The sequence below is a fragment of the Pyrgilauda ruficollis genome, unplaced genomic scaffold (genome assembly GCF_017590135.1).
Source record: "Pyrgilauda ruficollis isolate IOZ18807 unplaced genomic scaffold, ASM1759013v1 scaffold382, whole genome shotgun sequence".
NCBI classification, from domain to species: Eukaryota; Metazoa; Chordata; class Aves; order Passeriformes; family Passeridae; genus Pyrgilauda; species Pyrgilauda ruficollis.
In genome coordinates, this window is record NW_024525290.1 from 101973 (window position 1) to 120077 (window position 18105).

Consider the following 18105-nt stretch of genomic DNA (forward strand, 5'->3'; position numbering starts at 1 on the left):
TTTCCCCTCACGGCGCCGTTCCTCTCATGGAGCCGTTCCTCTCATGGAGCCGTTCCCCTCACGGAGCCGTTCCCCTCACGGCTCCTTTCCCCTCACGGCTCCTTTCCCCTCACGGAGCCGTTCCCCTCACGGCGCCTTTCCCCTCACGGAGCCGTTCCCCTCACGGAGCCTTTCCCCTCACGGCACCTTTCCCCTCACGGCTCCTTTCCCCTCATGGAGCCGTTCCCCTCAGGGCGCTGTGAGGGCCCCGAGAGCGGGAACGACTCCGGGCGGGGACATTTGCGGGAAATTCCCGCTTTTCTCCACGCCCCTTCCCGCTCCCGGTTTGGGGTTTTTCGGCAGGAAAAGGAAATGCTGAGCTTGAGAAGGGTTTAAGGGGTAAAAGGAGCCCTCAAGCGAGGGAAATCCCGGTGGGAATGGCTGGAAAAGCAGGTATGGAGGAGCGCTGTGGGAATGTCCTGGCTGAGGCGGGGAAATAGCGGGAATTCGGGAATTCCGTTTTCCAGACTGCTGGAGTTGGAGCCAGGAGCTCAGTTAAGTTCTAGGAGAGCTCCGTGGCATCCACAAAATAGTGGTAATTAAGGAATTTCATTTTTCAGCCTATTAGAATGGAATCCAGGCTCTCAATTTTAGGTGCTCCATCTGCCTGGAATTGCAGCTTTACCTTCACCGACTCCAGAAAATACTGGGAATCAGAGATTGAATGCTCGTGTTGTCCCAAAATTAAACTGGGATGGTGTTGGCAAAATCTCTTCATAGATAAATTACAATTATCAGCTGATTTTACTGGAATTTTTGTGTTTAAACTCATTTTATCGGAGATTATCCATGGAATTTATTCCTCTTATCCCCTCCAGCCCCGACAAACCTTAAAAGCAGCAGAATTTCCAAAGCATGGAGAGAAATATTTAATGGAAAACAAAGAAAAAAAAATGGATATAAAACCTTTTATCCAAGGAATTTAATAAAAACATCAAATAAAGAGCAGGAAAAGGGAAAGAGGGACAGCAGTTCCTGTATTTACATTATATTAAGAATAAATTTAATCAAATAAAACATCTCAGATTTTCAGGAATTCTTTCCCAAAGAGGGGTTTTTCCCAGGAAAGATGTAAGCAGAGGGAAAAATCAATTTTATTTGGGAAAGAGCTCATCCAAAGCCTGGAATTTCCCCCAAATCATCATCAGCAGCTCATTAACAGCATTAATTAACACAGAGCTCATTAATTTTAGCAGTGAATATTAATTAAGCAGCCATCAAACTCCATGGGAATTCCCACTGCTCTGTCCAATAGCTTAAAATTCCCAAAAAAACTTCCCAATTTTTTGTTTTTTGACCGAAATCTGATATTTTTAAAACCATGATCTCCCATTCCCAGTGCAGATGTCAACAAAACAATGTCATTTTATATTAATTTAATCTTAATTAATGTTATTTGGTTTTTTAAAAATTTAATTCCAAAAAGTTTTTCTGTAACATTTCAAATAAATTCTTTCCCACAGCTCCCTGAAAAAATTCCATTAAATTCCCAACAACTCTTCAGGAAGTTGAGAAAAACACTGGAATTGAGTGTGGATATTCCCAGGAGGACAAACATTCTTTGGAACTACCAAAATTCCCAAAATCCAACCTTCATTTGGGATTCCCTGGATCAGCAGCTGAGGGAAACAAATATTTAAGGAGCGTCCCCAATGGAATTGGGTGTGGAGGACAAACATTCCTTGGAATCACCGTTCCCTTCCCAAAATCCAACCTTTATTTGGGATCCCCTGGATCAACAGCTGTGAGGGCAATTCCCAGGAGATCAAACATTCCTTGGAACCACCAAAATTCCCAAAATCCAACCTTTATTTGAGATCCCCTGGATCAACAGCTGTGAGGGCAACAAGGGAATAAATTTAAGGAATTTCCCCAATGGAATTGGGTGTGGAGGACAAACATTCCTTGGAATCACCGTTCCCTTCCCAAAATCCAACCTTTATTTGGGATCCCCTGGATCAACAGCTGAAGGAAACCAGGGAATATTCCAGGATCCTCCCCACCCAGAATTCCAGCTGGCTTCAACCCCCCCAAACCAAGGAGGAAAACTACCTGAATCCAGGAATTCCCACCATTTTTTTCCAGCAGGAAAAACCCCTCCAAGGAGCCCGCAGGGACGGATGGAAAATCGAGAATCCGCGACGACCGATTCCCGCCGCTCGGCTGAATCCTTCTTCCCTGGGATTTTTTTTTTTTGGGGGGGGGGTTGGGAGGAGAACAGAAAGTTCTGGAAAAGGGGGAGGAAGCTCAGAATTCCTCGTGGACGTTGCGGGCGTAGTCCATGAGTTTGCTGCCGGTGAAGTACTCGCTGTACTTGAGGATCTCCTCCAGCTCCAGGTGGTGGTTCTGGTTCTCGTCGGCCACGGCGATCATCTGCCGCGCCTCGTTCAGCGCGTTGTGCTCGTTCATGGGATCCATGTATTCCTGGAAAAAACATGGAAAAAGCACCTGAGACCAGCCCTGGCTGTGCTCCCAAAAATCCCACCTCCCACCCCAGCCCCAAGTGGGGTGAAGGTCTTTAAGAAGGGTTTCATGGTGGTTTTTTTCCTGGTTTTTAGGCTGCTCCCAAAGAAATCGGGGATTTTTTTGGTCATTCTGTGAAATATTTGTGGAATTTGGGCTGTGAATTAAACTCAGGATCAAATTCCAGTTAAAAATCAACGATTATCAATTTGCAGAACGTAAATTCTATTGTTTTTCCTGGTTTCTAGGCTGCTCCCAAAGAAATCTGGAATTTTTGCTCATTCCGAGGAATATTTCTGGAATTTGGGCTGCAAATTAAAGTCAGGATTGAATTCCAGTTAAAAATTTATTTGCAGGACCTAAATTTTCTTGTATTTCCTGCTTTGGCTGTTCCCACAGAAATCCCCATTTTTTTTCAGCTCATTCCAAGAAATATTTCTGGAATTCGGGCTGCAGATTAAACTCAGGATCAAACTCCAATTAAAAATTCATTTTCAGAACAGAAATTCTCTCCTTTTTCCTGCTTCTTTGGCCGCTCCCACAGAAATCCAGGATTTTTTCGGCTCATTCCAAGGAGCATTTGTGGAATTTGGGCTGCAAATTAAACTCGGGATCAAATTCCAGTTAAAAATGAAGGATTATCAATTTTCAGGACCTAAATTCACTCATTTTTCCTGCTTTCTTGGCTGTTGCCACAGACTATTTTAAAATAAAAATAACATGAAATTAACACGAAATTAAAACCCAATTAACACAAAATTAAAATCAAATCAAAATAAACATTTTTTAAATTAAAAAAATGATCTGTAAGTGAATTTGTGATGTTTTCAAAGCCGTGTTTTGGAATAACTGGCTGGAAAAGGACGAGGATTCACCTCCAGCTCCTCCATGGTGACGATGCCGTCGTGGTTGGCGTCGATGACCTCCTGGAACTCCTTCCTCCTGTCCCTCACCCAGTCGTCGTCGATGTCCTGAGCCTGCTGGTTCTCCACCGTGCCCACGGGCAGGGAGATGAACTCTGACAGGGTCAGCTTCTTATCCCCGTCCTGATCTGGGAAAACACACAGGTTATAACAGGTTCACTTCATTCCCCTTAAAAAAACACAAAAATTTATCATGTATTCATTTAAGTCCCATAAAAACGGGAATTTCTTACTGATCTGTGAAAAAACCAAACCCATCCCAATACCCACATAAAAATGGGAATGCATGGGACTCCACCAGACTATTCCATGCAAAACCCTCCCGAAATCCACATAAAAACCAGGAATCCATGGATACAATTCCCAGGAAATCACGGCTTACCTAGATCATGGACGATCTCCTGCACCATGAAGTGCAGCACACCCCAAATATCCACATAAAAATGGGAATCCATGGATACAGTGGGCATCCATGGAACTCCACTTGACTATTCCATGTAGAACCCTCCCAAAATCCACGGAATCCAGAATCCATGGAGAAAATTCCTGGGAAATCCCAGCTTACCTAGATGGTGGACGATCTCCTGCACCATGAAGTGCAGCACACCCCAAATATCCACATAAAAATGGGAATCCATGGACAGAATTCCCAGGAATCCCAGCTTACCTAGATGGCGGATGATCTCCTGCACCATGAAGTGCAGCACACCCCAAATACCCACATAAAAATGGAATCCATGGAACTCCACCAGACTGCTCCCTCCCAAAATCCACATAAAAATGGGAATCCATGGACAGAATTCCCGGGAATCCCAGCTTACCTAGATCGCGGACGATCTCCTGCACCATGAAGTGCAGCATGCCGCGGCTGTGCTCGGGGTGCAGGAAGGACAGGAACTCCTGCTCGCTCAGCAGCAGGTCCGGGGGGGGATTGTCCGCCTGGTACCAGCGATCCTTCAGGTTGTCCAGCACTTCCTGCGCTGCAACGGCACCCGCAGGGCTGGGACTGCATCCCAAAGGCTGCAACTGCAGGGCTGGGACTGCATCCCAAAGGCTGCACCCGCAGGGCTGGGGCTGCATCCCAAAGGCTGCACCCGCAGGGCTGGGGCTGCATCCCAAAGGCTGCAACTGCAGGGCTGGGGCTGCATCCCAAAGGCTGCACCCGCAGGGCTGGGACTGCATCCCAAAGGCTGCACCCGCAGGGCTGGGACTGCATCCCAAAGGCTGCACCCGCAGGGCTGGGACTGCAGCTCATCCCAAACCCTGCAACTGCCTGGCTTTGGGATTGCAGTTCATCCCAAAAGCCGCACCTGCAGGGCTGGGATTGCAGTTTATCCCAAACCCTGCACTCACACATTTGGGATTGCAGCTCATCCCAAACCCTGCACTCACACATTTGGGATTGCAGCTCATCCCAAAGGCTGAGCCCACACATTTGGGATTGCAGCTCATCCCAAACCCTGCACTCACACATTTGGGATTGCAGCTCATCCCAAAGGCTGGAACTGCCCCCATCCGTTTGCAGGATTTGGCACAATCGCATTTTAAACTTTCCATTGGAACAACCAATTTTTTCAGATTTCAGTTGCCCTAATCCATTTTTTAGGATTTCAGTTGTCCCAATCCACTTTTAGGATTTCAATTGTCACAGTAAAAAAACCCAAAAATCACTTTTACAGTGCTTGGAGGAGAAGAAAAAACCCCTGAGGAAGTGGAGGATGAATAATTTGATTTTCCTACAGAAGATTTTGGGGCTCAGGTGCAGACTCGAGGTGCTGACTCAGCAGCTCTGGGGTTCCTGGAATCAGCCCCAGGTGATTTCCCTGCACATTCTCAGCTCCTTTTTTCTGCATTTCAGGCGTTTTTTCAGCACTGGAAAATGTCACCGAAGCAATTTGGAAATGACTCATCCCTGCGGGGAAAGGGAAAGGTGCAGGGGGGATTTTACAGGAAACTGAAATGTTGTTTGAAGGGGAAAAAAAAAGGAAAATTCCTCTTAAAAAATCCAATTTTCATGGCAGATTGCGGTCAGGAACAATGTGGGGTTTGTGTCCTTTGACTTCAATTTTTTTGGGGGAGTTTTGAATAAATTCAAGTTTATTTCAGGGGGAATGCCATTAAAAGTTACAATTTTCCTGGCAGATTTCCCTTAAAAATGGCAATTTTCATGGCAGATTCTGGGCAGGAACAATGTGGGATTTGTGTCTTCTGACTTCAGCTTTGGGGGGATTTTAGAGGAAATCTGAATTTTTTTTTTTTTTTTGGAGGAGATTCCTCCTAAAAATTGCAATTTTCACGGCAGATTCTGGTCACGATGAAGGAAGGATTTGTGTCTTTTGACTTCATTTTTGGGGCTTATTTTAGAATCAATTTAAGTATTTCTTTAAGGGAAAACAGGAAGATTCCTCTAAAAAATGTCATTTTCACACCAAATTTTATGTGGAAAAAAAGCAGGTTTTTTTATTATTATTAAGGGGGGAAACATGAAGATTCCTCAAAAAAAAAAATCTCATTTTCTCAGCACATTTTACACTAAAAACTGCAGAATTTTTGGTTTATTATTTCACTCCTCCTCGAGCAGAACAACCCAAACATTTCCCTCCCATTTCCATTCTCACCCCCAGGTTTTAAGACCCAAAACCCCATTCTGCACTTACTTTCTTCATCTATTTTCAATTCCTCGTTGTTTTTGATTTTCTCTGCAATTTCCTTTTCATTGAAGCCTTTGCTTGCCAAGAATTTAATTTTATATTCATCCCAAGAAACGTGACCTGGAATTGAGAACATTTCAACCTGAAATGATGAATTTTGGATTTAATTCTTTCAAAATCAACAAATTTTCAAGTTTTTTTAGTCCAACATCACAACCCCACGCTGAATTTTAAGAATGACAACATAAAAGCTGTCACCTGATTCATTTTTGGGGTTTTTTTAGCCATAAAATTTTGTCAAAAATTCGATTTATTCTTTTTTTTAAAAATTCTTTCTGAAACAAAGAGCTGCCTGCAGCACATCCTTTCCCACAAAAATCCAAATTTGGGATTCCCAGCCTAAATTTGATCCCAAAAACAAATTCTAGATCCCACAACTGACTTAAAAAGTGATTTTTTTGGAGGGAAAAAATGGTGATTTTACCATCCCCATCAGGATCCACAGCTCTGAAATGCATTTTGTTCTCCTCCACGGCCTCCTGGAAATGCTCATCTGTTTTTTCCATGATCCAACGTTGCATTTCCTTGGCACTGATTTTTTTATCATTATTTATATCCACCCTAGGGAGGAAAAAGAAACAGGATTTCAATTTGGAGTTCAGCACAGAAAGATCTGGTTGGTTTTTGGTTTATAAATTGTTTTATTCAGCAAAAATTCACAGGAAAATGAATATTTTTGACTCTCTGTGAGAAATAAGTGGCAGATCAGCCTTTAGTTCAGAATTAAAGTAAATAACTTAATTAATTTAATTTAATTTAGCAAGATTTAGGTTATTACTCAGTGAATAATATTTTTTCCTGGAATTAAAAGGTGTTTTTGAGGGAATTTTTTCCCACTAATCATTCCTGAGGGAATTTTGGGTCATTCCAAATTCAGAATTGGAAGAATTTTCTTCCAGACCTTGAATTCTCTCTCAATTTCTCTTTCCAAGCCCTTTTTTTTCAAATTTAATTGAATTTTTATTTTTTTACACATTTCAACACTGCACATCCATTTGTTCTCCATGAGTTTTCTGGAATTCCTTGGATTCAGAGCTGCAGAATTCCATTTTTCCTGATTAAAATGATCAGGAAAATCCAATCTGATCAATTCTCAAAATTAATTTAAAAATTACAGTTCAAAACCCAAAATAAATCCAAATTTCTGCCACTTTGAAGGGGTTTTTTTTTGAGCATGAAATAAATATTTCAAATATCACTAAAAAAAATCAGATTTTATTTTGCTACCCTTTTCAATTCTATTTAAAGCATCCCCAACCCACTCTTTGTAATTCAAAATGTCACTCAAAATCAGATTTTATTTTCTTACCCTTTCCAATTCTATTTAAAGCACCTCAAAACCACTTTTTTCAAAAGTCAAAGAAAAACCACTTTGACTCTGGCCTTTATCTGCTGGCATCACTGAGTTGTTTTGATTGAAACTTCAATTATTCAAGATGTGATCTGCCTTGAAATGTCAACTAAATGTGAAAAAAGAGACAAACAACCCCAAAAAAATGCAGATTTAGGGAGTTTCAAGATCACAGCTTCCACCAGGGAGATGCTTTTATCATTTATTTATTATTTCTTTAATAATTGCTTTAATGAATTTTATTTATTCAAGGCAAAGTTGGCACCAATAAAACTTTGAAAGTTTATCCCCCTTGTGGTATTAATTGGAGGTGTTTTCATTAAAAAATGCAAATAAAGCCAATTCTGCCACCTGCTGTCTGAAAGTGCTGAAACAAAACCCAAAAAAATGGGAATTTTATTCAAGAAAATGCTTGAATGTCTTAAAATAAAACTTCATCTTTTTCCACCCAGTAAAGAAATTAATTAACTTTTTTAAAAAAGCCATTAATGGAAAATATTATCTTTCTATTTTCTAAAATTTCCAGTTTTGAAGTATTAAAACTCCCAATTTTTAAATAGGAATTAAAACTCTTGATTTTGACAGCATTAATTCGAATTCCCAAATTTGAAATATTTAAAACTCCAAATGTTGAACATATTAATCAAAATCCCCAATTTAAAAAAAAAACATTCATTCCAATTTCCAATTTGCAACTATTAAAATCCCCAATTTCAATTCCAGATTTTTAAACATGAATTCAAATTTTCAATTTTGTTAAAATTTCCAACTTCAAACCAACCAAAATTCCCAATTTTTGGGTTTGGTTTTTTTTTTTTTTTCCTGTTTTTTCTCACTTGTGGCATTCACATCCTCTGAAAAAATCCCTTCACCCAGGATTTTTCTCCTGGGGAGCTGAGAGGCCTCAGGGAAAAGGAAAACAATTCTTATGTCATTTGCTTTTTCTGTGTTGTGCTTGTCTGGAATGTGTTTGCAGATTGTTTCACTGGCTTCTGCTGGGAGGAGTTTTCACTCTTTGGCCAATTCAGGCCAAGCTGTGTCAGGACTCTGGAAAGAGCCACCAGTTTTCATTATTTTATTTGTCATTTTTATTTATTTTACATTTATTTCTATTGATTTTCATTTCTTTTATTTATATATAATTTATCTTTATATTTTATATTTATTTTTTTTATGTTTTTCTTTTATATTTTATAATCTTTTTAGCATTCAGTAACTATCCTGGAATGGAATGGCTCTGGGTGACCCCCAGGGCAGCTCTGACTTTGCCCCTCATTCATGGAGAAAGTTTGCTAAACTTGAAGATAGGCCAGAATCCACAAAAGTGTGAAATGGATTACAGAGAGTGGAGTAGGGGAGAAATTTAGGGTTTGGGATTTTTAGTGTGTTGGGAAGGAGGACACAGGGTGTTGTCCTGGGTTTCTTCTTCTTGGGTTTGGGTGGCATTTTGTAACTGGGCAGAAAAATCCACGTTGCAGCTTCCAGGGATCAGTCACTGGGTTAGAAGGGGAAACAATCCAGGTGTCAGCTCTTAACTGGATAGTCTAGTCTTCAAAGGCCTGGTAGCAGGAGACTTCTGGCCTTTTTATGCCTTCTAATGAAAAGTACAGAACTCACTGCTCTGAGACTGTTTCAGTGACAAAAAATAATAAACACCTGAGCCCAAAATGAACCAGCACCTTCAATCCAGACCCAGCCAAAGACCAACTGACACTGTGAGGCTGTTTCACTGATAGAAAATAATAAACACCTGAGCCCAAAATGAACCAGCACCTTCAATCCAAACCCAGCCAAACCAACAACTGACACTGAAACTGTTCCACTGATAAAAAATAATAAACACCTGAGCCCAAAATGAACCATCACTCAACACCTTCAATCCAGACCCAGCCAAAGACCAACTGACACTGAGACTGTTTCAGTGACAAAAAATAATAAACACCTGAGCCCGAAATGAACCAGCACCTCCAACACCTTCAATGCAGACCCAGCCAAAGACCAACTGACACTGAGACTGTTTCAGTGACCAAAAATAATAAACACCTGAGCCCAAAATGAACCAACGCCTTCAATGCAGACCCAGCCAAAGACCAACTGGCACCCCCAGGACTCACTTGGAGAAGATGCCCACGAGCTTCCTCCTGTTCCTGCGGGGCTGCGAGTCCTCCTCGAAGTCCTCGCGCTCCTTGCCCAGGAACACCTCCTGGTGGAACTCCTTGTTCAGGTGCCCGTCCAGCTCCATCTTGACGCCGTTCAGGTGGTCGGGGGGCAGGATCTCGTTCTCCTCCCTGCCCTCCCCTGCCCTGTCCTTCAGCACGGAGTGGTTGGCAGGCCTGGCATAAACGTCCATCAGGAGGAAGATGAGCAGGAGGGAGAGGTACAGAGAGCCCAAGCTGCACAGGAAAGCTTGTCTTGACATCATTTTGGACCTTTATTTTTTTTTTTTCCTTTTTTATTATTTATCTGCTGTTGAAATCACTGTGGGAGCTAAAAGGAAAAAAGATAAAAAACCAATTAAACTCTGAAGCAAAAGGTCACTGTGGGTTAAAGGATCTAAAAGGAAAAAAAAAAATTCAACTTGGAAGCAAAAGGTCACTGTAGGCTAAAGGATCCAAAAGGAAAAGAAGAGGAAAAACAAGCTAAACTTTGAAGCAAGAGGTCATTAATGAACATATAAAAATTAAAATAATCTATACAAAGTATTCATAACTTACTTATTTACATATAATTATATGTGCTTATTTATTAACTTATTTATATATACATAAAATATATAAATAAGTTAATAAGCACATTATATATGCTTATTAACTTATTTATATACACATAAATAGATGTACACAAGTTATTTATATACATATAAATATAGGTACACAACTTATTTATATACATATAGGTACATAACTTATTCATATACATACATATACATACATGTTTATATGTATACTTTAGTACATATGTATATATATATATACAAGTGTGTATATATATGCCTGTATATATACACACAAGAACAAATTTAGAGAAACCTACACAAAAATAGAGGAATTTTTGATGCCAGACATTAAAAAAGCCTATTAAATAATAAATATATGGAATTAATAGGGGCAGATCCAAGAGAAAGAGGAAACACCCAGGGAACAGCGGCGGGGAGGAGCTGTCACACAAAATCCGAGTGTCCTGCTCTGGAAGTGACCCACAGGGACCATCCCACCCAATTCCAGGGAGAAAAATAATCCCAAATCCTGTCACAGAGCCACAAAATCCGAGTGTCCTGCTCTGGAAGTGACCCACAGGGGTCATCCCACCCAATTCCAGGGAAAAAATAATCCCAAATCCTGTCACAGAGCCACAAAATCCGAGTGTCCTACCCTGGAAGTGACCCCCAGGGACCATCCCGACCCATTCCAGGGAGAAAAATAATCCCAAATTCTGTCACAGAGCCACAAAATCCAAGTGTCCTGCCTGGAAGTGACCCCCAGGGGCCATCCCACCCCATTCCAGGGACAAAAATAATCCGAAATCTACCAGAGAGAGCGCCAAGGAACCCAATCCCCTCAGAGCCCTCAGAGCCCCCAGAATCCCTCAAACCCCCCCAAACCCCTCAGAACCCTCAAAATCCCCCAAACCCCTCAGAACCCTCAAAACCCCCCAAACCCCTCGGAGCACTCGGGGCCCTCAGAACCCCTCGGAGCACTCAGGGCCCTCAGAACCCCTCGGAGCCCTCCACGATCCCCGCGGGGCTGCGGGAGGAGCCGCCCGCACTCACCGGGAGCCGCCCGGCAGGGAGCGGACACTGCCCCGAGCGCCGTGACGGCCGCGGGGAGGCTCAGCCCGGGCCCGGCCGCCGCTGAGAGCCCCTCACGGCCCTCACGGAGCCCGGCGTTGCCAGGGCGGAGGGAGGCGGGGAGGAGGCGGATGTTTTGTCACTGCGCCGCGCCGCGGGAAGGCGCGGCGGCCATCTTAGGTGAGGGCAGCCGCCATTTCCGGCAGAGAGGGGCAAAGGGGCGTTTTCCTGGCGGTCCCGTCGTTATCTCCGTGGTTAACGTGTTGGTGTCCTACTTCCTGGCTGTGTGTGTGTGTGTGGCTGTTTTCATTGAATTATGGAATGGTTTGGGTTGGAAAGGGCCTTAAATAGCATCTAATGCAAATCCCTTGCCCGAGGCCAGGTTGGACTTGAGGCTTTGAGCGGCCGGGGATAGTAGAAGGTATCCCTGCCCATGGCGGGGGGTGGCACTGCATGGGCTTTGAGTCCATCCCAACTATTCCATGATTCCATGAACAGGGCACGGCCAAGGCGCAGAGCCCAAACCCAAGATGGCTCCTCTTCGGATTCACATGCCCTACTCAAAGATGGCAGCCGCCGCGTCAGGCTCTGCGGCCTCCGCCCCTCCTCCCGCCCCTTCCCCCGGTGCGAGAACGGCCGGAGCCGCGGCAGGAACACGGACGGAACCGCCGCTTCCCCGCGGAGAAGGCGGAAAGCGCGGGCAGAGCCATGAAACCACCGCAGCGCGGCAGCGGCGCGCGGTGAGCGCTCCCGTAGAAAGCTTGTCCCCTCCTGCTGGCCGTACCGCCCTTCCCGCCTAAAGGCGGCGGGCGTGGCGGCGGCGCCGGCCGTGAGGGGCCCCGCGGCCATGAAGGCGCTGCGGCGGCTGAGCCGGCACCGCACCGCGCTGGGGCTCGGCGGGCTCTCGCTCTGCGCCGCCGTCCTGCTCTACCTCGCCAAGTGCACCTCCGAGGGGCTGCGCCCGCTGCCCGCGCCCCCCGCGCTCCCGCACAGCCAGCCCGGGCGGGGGGCCCGCGCCGCGCCCCCGGCCGGCCCTGAGGGCAGCGCCTTCGTGGCCGTGGTGGTGATGAGCGGCCCCAAGTACAGCGAGCGGCGCAGCATCATCCGCAGCACCTGGATGGCGGCGGCGCGGCAGGCGCCTCACGGCCACGTCTGGAGCCGCTTCGTGGTGGGCACGGCGGGGCTGAGCGCCGAGGAGCTGCGGAGCCTGGAGCTGGAGCAGAGCCGCCACCGCGACCTGCTGCTGCTGCCGGAGCTGCGCGACTCCTACGAGAACCTCACGGCCAAGGTGCTGGCGACCTACGTGTGGCTGGATGCGCACCTGGACTTCCAGTTCGCCCTCAAGGCGGACGACGACACCTTCGTGCGCTTGGACGTGCTGGTGGAGGAGCTGAGGGCCAAGGAGCCGCGGCGCCTCTACTGGGGCTTCTTCTCGGGCCGCGGGCGGGTGAAATCCGGGGGGAAGTGGAAGGAGAGCGCCTGGCTGCTGTGTGATTATTACCTGCCCTACGCGCTGGGAGGCGGCTACGTGATCTCCGCCGACCTGGTGCGCTACCTGCGCCTCAGCAGGGACTACCTGAACCTGTGGCAGAGCGAGGACGTGTCCCTGGGGGTGTGGCTGGCGCCCATCGACGTGAAGAGAGTGCACGACCCCCGCTTCGACACCGAGTACAAATCGCGCGGCTGCAGCAACAAATACATCGTGACTCACAAGCAGAGCATCGAGGACATGCTGGAGAAGCACCAGACGCTGGCCAAGGAAGGGAAGCTCTGTAAGGAGGAGGTGAAACTCAGGCTTTCCTACATGTACGACTGGGGAGTGCCTCCCTCGCAGTGCTGCCAGAGGAAGGATGGCATCCCCTGAAAGCCTCGGCAGGAAGCCTCAGGATGGTGGACTCTGCTTGCTGTTACACGGGGAGAATCCCATTCAAATGGAATTCTTGCCTCGGTTTCTCCCTCAGAACATTGGGCCAAAAGGCTTTGGGATGCAGGCCTGGCTGGATTTAGGGAAAAGCAGAATCCTGCAATCTCTGACTCCATATCCAAGGACGGACTTCCCAAATCCCAGCCTGGTGCTGTGGATCCATAATTCCAGCAGAACTGAGTGGGAAGAGCTGATAAAATGGAATTCTTGCCTCAGTTTCTCCCTCAGAACACTGGGAACAAATTGTTCAACCCCTCGGAGCACTCAGGGCCCTCAGAACCCCTCGGAGCCCTCCACGATCCCCGCGGGGCTGCGGGAGGAGCCGCCCGCACTCACCGGGAGCCGCCCGGCAGGGAGCGGACACTGCCCCGAGCGCCGTGACGGCCGCGGGGAGGCTCAGCCCGGGCCCGGCCGCCGCTGAGAGCCCCTCACGGCCCTCACGGAGCCCGGCGTTGCCAGGGCGGAGGGAGGCGGGGAGGAGGCGGATGTTTTGTCACTGCGCCGCGCCGCGGGAAGGCGCGGCGGCCATCTTAGGTGAGGGCAGCCGCCATTTCCGGCAGAGAGGGGCAAAGGGGCGTTTTCCTGGCGGTCCCGTCGTTATCTCCGTGGTTAACGTGTTGGTGTCCTACTTCCTGGCTGTGTGTGTGTGTGTGGCTGTTTTCATTGAATTATGGAATGGTTTGGGTTGGAAAGGGCCTTAAATAGCATCTAATGCAAATCCCTTGCCCGAGGCCAGGTTGGACTTGAGGCTTTGAGCGGCCGGGGATAGTAGAAGGTATCCCTGCCCATGGCGGGGGGTGGCACTGCATGGGCTTTGAGTCCATCCCAACTATTCCATGATTCCATGAACAGGGCACGGCCAAGGCGCAGAGCCCAAACCCAAGATGGCTCCTCTTCGGATTCACATGCCCTACTCAAAGATGGCAGCCGCCGCGTCAGGCTCTGCGGCCTCCGCCCCTCCTCCCGCCCCTTCCCCCGGTGCGAGAACGGCCGGAGCCGCGGCAGGAACACGGACGGAACCGCCGCTTCCCCGCGGAGAAGGCGGAAAGCGCGGGCAGAGCCATGAAACCACCGCAGCGCGGCAGCGGCGCGCGGTGAGCGCTCCCGTAGAAAGCTTGTCCCCTCCTGCTGGCCGTACCGCCGTTCCCGCCTAAACGCGGCGGGCGTGGCGGCGGCGCCGGCCGTGAGGGGCCCCGCGGCCATGAAGGCGCTGCGGCGGCTGAGCCGGCACCGCACCGCGCTGGGGCTCGGCGGGCTCTCGCTCTGCGCCGCCGTCCTGCTCTACCTCGCCAAGTGCACCTCCGAGGGGCTGCGCCCGCTGCCCGCGCCCCCCGCGCTCCCGCACAGCCAGCCCGGGCGGGGGGCCCGCGCCGCGCCCCCGGCCGGCCCTGAGGGCAGCGCCTTCGTGGCCGTGGTGGTGATGAGCGGCCCCAAGTACAGCGAGCGGCGCAGCATCATCCGCAGCACCTGGATGGCGGCGGCGCGGCAGGCGCCTCACGGCCACGTCTGGAGCCGCTTCGTGGTGGGCACGGCGGGGCTGAGCGCCGAGGAGCTGCGGAGCCTGGAGCTGGAGCAGAGCCGCCACCGCGACCTGCTGCTGCTGCCGGAGCTGCGCGACTCCTACGAGAACCTCACGGCCAAGGTGCTGGCGACCTACGTGTGGCTGGATGCGCACCTGGACTTCCAGTTCGCCCTCAAGGCGGACGACGACACCTTCGTGCGCTTGGACGTGCTGGTGGAGGAGCTGAGGGCCAAGGAGCCGCGGCGCCTCTACTGGGGCTTCTTCTCGGGCCGCGGGCGGGTGAAATCCGGGGGGAAGTGGAAGGAGAGCGCCTGGCTGCTGTGTGATTATTACCTGCCCTACGCGCTGGGAGGCGGCTACGTGATCTCCGCCGACCTGGTGCGCTACCTGCGCCTCAGCAGGGACTACCTGAACCTGTGGCAGAGCGAGGACGTGTCCCTGGGGGTGTGGCTGGCGCCCATCGACGTGAAGAGAGTGCACGACCCCCGCTTCGACACCGAGTACAAATCGCGCGGCTGCAGCAACAAATACATCGTGACTCACAAGCAGAGCATCGAGGACATGCTGGAGAAGCACCAGACGCTGGCCAAGGAAGGGAAGCTCTGTAAGGAGGAGGTGAAACTCAGGCTTTCCTACATGTACGACTGGGGAGTGCCTCCCTCGCAGTGCTGCCAGAGGAAGGATGGCATCCCCTGAAAGCCTCGGCAGGAAGCCTCAGGATGGTGGACTCTGCTTGCTGTTACACGGGGAGAATCCCATTCAAATGGAATTCTTGCCTCGGTTTCTCCCTCAGAACATTGGGCCAAAAGGCTTTGGGATGCAGGCCTGGCTGGATTTAGGGAAAAGCAGAATCCTGCAATCTCTGACTCCATATCCAAGGACGGACTTCCCAAATCCCAGCCTGGTGCTGTGGATCCATAATTCCAGCAGAACTGAGTGGGAAGAGCTGATAAAATGGAATTCTTGCCTCAGTTTCTCCCTCAGAACACTGGGAACAAATTGTTCCCCTCAGGCACCGATCCCAAAGGCCTTGGGATGCAGGCCTGCCTGGATTTAGGGAAGAGCAGTTAATTGGAGTCAGGGGTTAATTACTCTTAAAAAGATTTTGCACGACTCGTTCTGTCACCCTGAGACTCCCTGAGAGCTGCTGACGTGGCATGGTTAGAGATGCTTAAAAAATAAAATAAAACAGGTGCCAGCAGGCACAGCCAGAGGTCAAATGCCAGCACTGAAGGCAAATAAAAGGTGTCAAAACACAAAAAGTAGAGAAATTCGGGGGGAGAGAACTGGAATGAAAAGTTGGAACAGATTCTGAGGTTGATTTGCTAAAGGTCATGCTAAGTTTTGATGCTGATAAGACTAAAATGAGGCTGCTGCTTATTGCTTGGCAAGGAAATGCCAGCTTGGCACGGAGGGAAGAGCCCAAATTGGGACCAGATTATTCCAGAGGGTAGGAAAAGGGATCAGCTTTTCCTGGGAGGGCATTCTGGCAGAGAATGCAATCATTAAATCTGTTCATTTGTCTTTTTTTTTTTTGCTCTCTGAAAGGCAATGTACATAAATCACCTGGCAGCTCCAAAGGGAGGTGGCTGAGTTTTGGCAGAAATTCAATTTATTCTGATTTTGGGAGAAGATTTTTTGGCTTTGCAAAGCCTCCAGGTGTTGTTTTGAGCTCATTTCCCTCCAACACTCACTCAAGAACTCCCTGGCTGCACCAAGCCTTCAAATTTAGATTTATTTTTTATACAAATGAGCAAGAATTGGTGAGTGGGAGTTCAAAAACCATTTGCCCAAAGGTGGGGATTTAAGGTATAAAAGTGAAATTTGTGTGGTCAAGAGAAAAAGGTTCCCCCCACCCTAAAAATTCAACTTGGAGAACTTTATTCCTCTTTTCAGCACATCAAAAAATCACATTTAGTGCTCAAAGCTTAGGGAATTCCCTCCCCCTCTCCAAAAATCCCTTGTAGAGGAATTAAAATTGAATTTAATTATCAGTGACACGTCCAAAATTTGGGGTTTTTCCCTCGGTCCTGCCCACACCCAAACAATCAGCTCACACAGGACTCGGACACGATTTCTTCAACTCCAAACCTGGAATTCCAACATTTTCCACTGGCAGCTGCTCCAGGATTTTCCCAGTCCCCTGTGCCAGCTGCAGCTCTGGCAGTTTTTACTTGGGAAATGTAAAAATCTCCTTTTTTCAACGTCTTTTTGGTGAGGTTTTTGTTTTTGGTGTTCGTTGCACTCTGCACTTTCATTCCCATTCCATTCCCTCCTTCCCAACTCTGGCTGGAAGAAACAAAGGGCACAGAAAAATTGAAAATTAAAAAAGTGCCAATTTCTCTTTGCTTAGCAAAATTAGGAATTTTAGGAATCAGGAATACCAAAGGCATCAGTTACAACGTAATTTAATTTTTTTGTTATACTTGTTTTAATTAATTAATTGCTGAAGATCAAAAATCTTCAGAAGTTTTTATTTTGAAAATTTCAAGGCTTTATTCCTGAAACAAATCTAAAATCCTGCAAAAACTCAATTATTTTAGCATGTTCAACTCAATTATTATAATTATTATTACAATAATTATAATTATTATTATAATGCATGCGTAGGGATTACCAGGGAGTATTTTTTTCCCCAAATATCCTATTCCAAAGCAGGAATTTTCCAAGGTGTCAGCAAATTCCAGTTTTTTAAACATCCATTTGCCACCTGAGGTTCATCAGTGTTGTCTGTATCGTGATGAATTACCTGTAATGTGAATATTTATTTATAATTATATTTATTTATAATTCTTGCCGGTGTATTCTCTTTATTTCCTCAGAAAAAAATTACAAATAAATCCATTTATTCCCAGGATAACATCAATTTTCCTATTATTTTATCCACCTTTACCCTTTTTTCCCAGAAAAATTACAAATAAATCAATTTATTCCCATAAAACATAAATTTTCCTATTATTTTATCCATCTGACCCTTTTTTCCCAGAAAAATACCAAATAAATCCATTTATTCCCAGAATAAAATCAATTTTCCCATTATTTTATCCACCTTTACCCTTTTTTCCCAGAAAAATGACAAATAAATCCATTTATTCTCAGGATAACATCAATTTTCCCATTATTTTATCCACTTTCCCCCTTTATTTTCCCCAGAAAATTCCACCTGGGAAGCAAAATCAAGTGAGGATGAGGCCAAATGATTTTAAAAGGATTTTTTCCCCCTTGATTTCCTTGGAATCTTTAATCCCCAGCATTCCAATATTTTTAAAATCACTTTTCCTCCAAATTTCAAACATTCCACCCTCAAACAAAGAACTCGAACTTCCCTCGAAAATGAAAATAATCTGATTTTTTCCCCGTAAATAATTCGGGATAACTTTGGGGT

At 47.0% G+C, this 18105-nt stretch overlaps 3 protein-coding genes across 4 annotated transcripts; 2 read left to right on the plus strand and 1 right to left on the minus strand.

The window, feature by feature from the left end:
- Nucleotides 1-1339: 1339 nt before the first annotated feature.
- SDF4 (stromal cell derived factor 4) lies at nucleotides 1340-11414 on the minus strand. 2 transcript variants are annotated; one of them, XR_005955864.1, is made up of 8 exons: nucleotides 11257-11414; nucleotides 9602-9974; nucleotides 6561-6697; nucleotides 6083-6196; nucleotides 4247-4405; nucleotides 3378-3553; nucleotides 1977-2463; nucleotides 1340-1753 (listed from the first exon to the last, which is right to left on the minus strand). XR_005955864.1 is itself a non-coding variant. In XM_041476443.1 (7 exons), the coding sequence occupies exons 2-7, from the start codon at nucleotides 9907-9909 to the stop codon at nucleotides 2287-2289; spliced, it is 1071 nt and encodes a 356-aa protein (XP_041332377.1). In that variant the 5' UTR covers nucleotides 9910-9974; nucleotides 11257-11414; the 3' UTR covers nucleotides 1340-2286. The 2 variants fall into 2 exon arrangements, 1 of the variants encoding a protein (XP_041332377.1); XM_041476443.1 differs by having other exon boundaries at nucleotides 1340-2463.
- A 303-nt stretch (nucleotides 11415-11717) lies between these two features.
- On the plus strand, nucleotides 11718-13441 carry B3GALT6 (beta-1,3-galactosyltransferase 6). Its single transcript, XM_041476437.1, has one exon. The coding sequence runs from the start codon at nucleotides 12122-12124 to the stop codon at nucleotides 13136-13138; it is 1017 nt and encodes a 338-aa protein (XP_041332371.1). The 5' UTR covers nucleotides 11718-12121; the 3' UTR covers nucleotides 13139-13441.
- A 554-nt stretch (nucleotides 13442-13995) lies between these two features.
- On the plus strand, nucleotides 13996-17555 carry LOC121358342 (beta-1,3-galactosyltransferase 6-like). Its single transcript, XM_041476445.1, has one exon. It carries the CDS (start codon nucleotides 14400-14402, stop codon nucleotides 15414-15416), a length of 1017 nt encoding a protein of 338 aa, XP_041332379.1. The 5' UTR covers nucleotides 13996-14399; the 3' UTR covers nucleotides 15417-17555.
- Nucleotides 17556-18105: the final 550 nt, after the last annotated feature.

Bases quoted from the DNA above. Each gene is read 5' to 3' on its own strand.
- SDF4 (XM_041476443.1), bottom strand. From the start codon at position 9,909: ATGATGTCAAGACAAGCTTTCCTGTGCAGCTTGGGCTCTCTGTACCTC. The intron at 6,698-9,601 runs GTGAGTCCTGGG...TTTCCTCCCTAG, and splicing joins CTCGTGGGCATCTTCTCCAA to GGTGGATATAAATAATGATA. The intron at 6,197-6,560 runs GTAAAATCACCA...TCTCAATTCCAG, and splicing joins TGTGGATCCTGATGGGGATG to GTCACGTTTCTTGGGATGAA.
- LOC121358342 (XM_041476445.1), top strand. From the start codon at position 14,400: ATGAAGGCGCTGCGGCGGCTGAGCCGGCACCGCACCGCGCTGGGGCTC.
- B3GALT6 (XM_041476437.1), top strand. From the start codon at position 12,122: ATGAAGGCGCTGCGGCGGCTGAGCCGGCACCGCACCGCGCTGGGGCTC.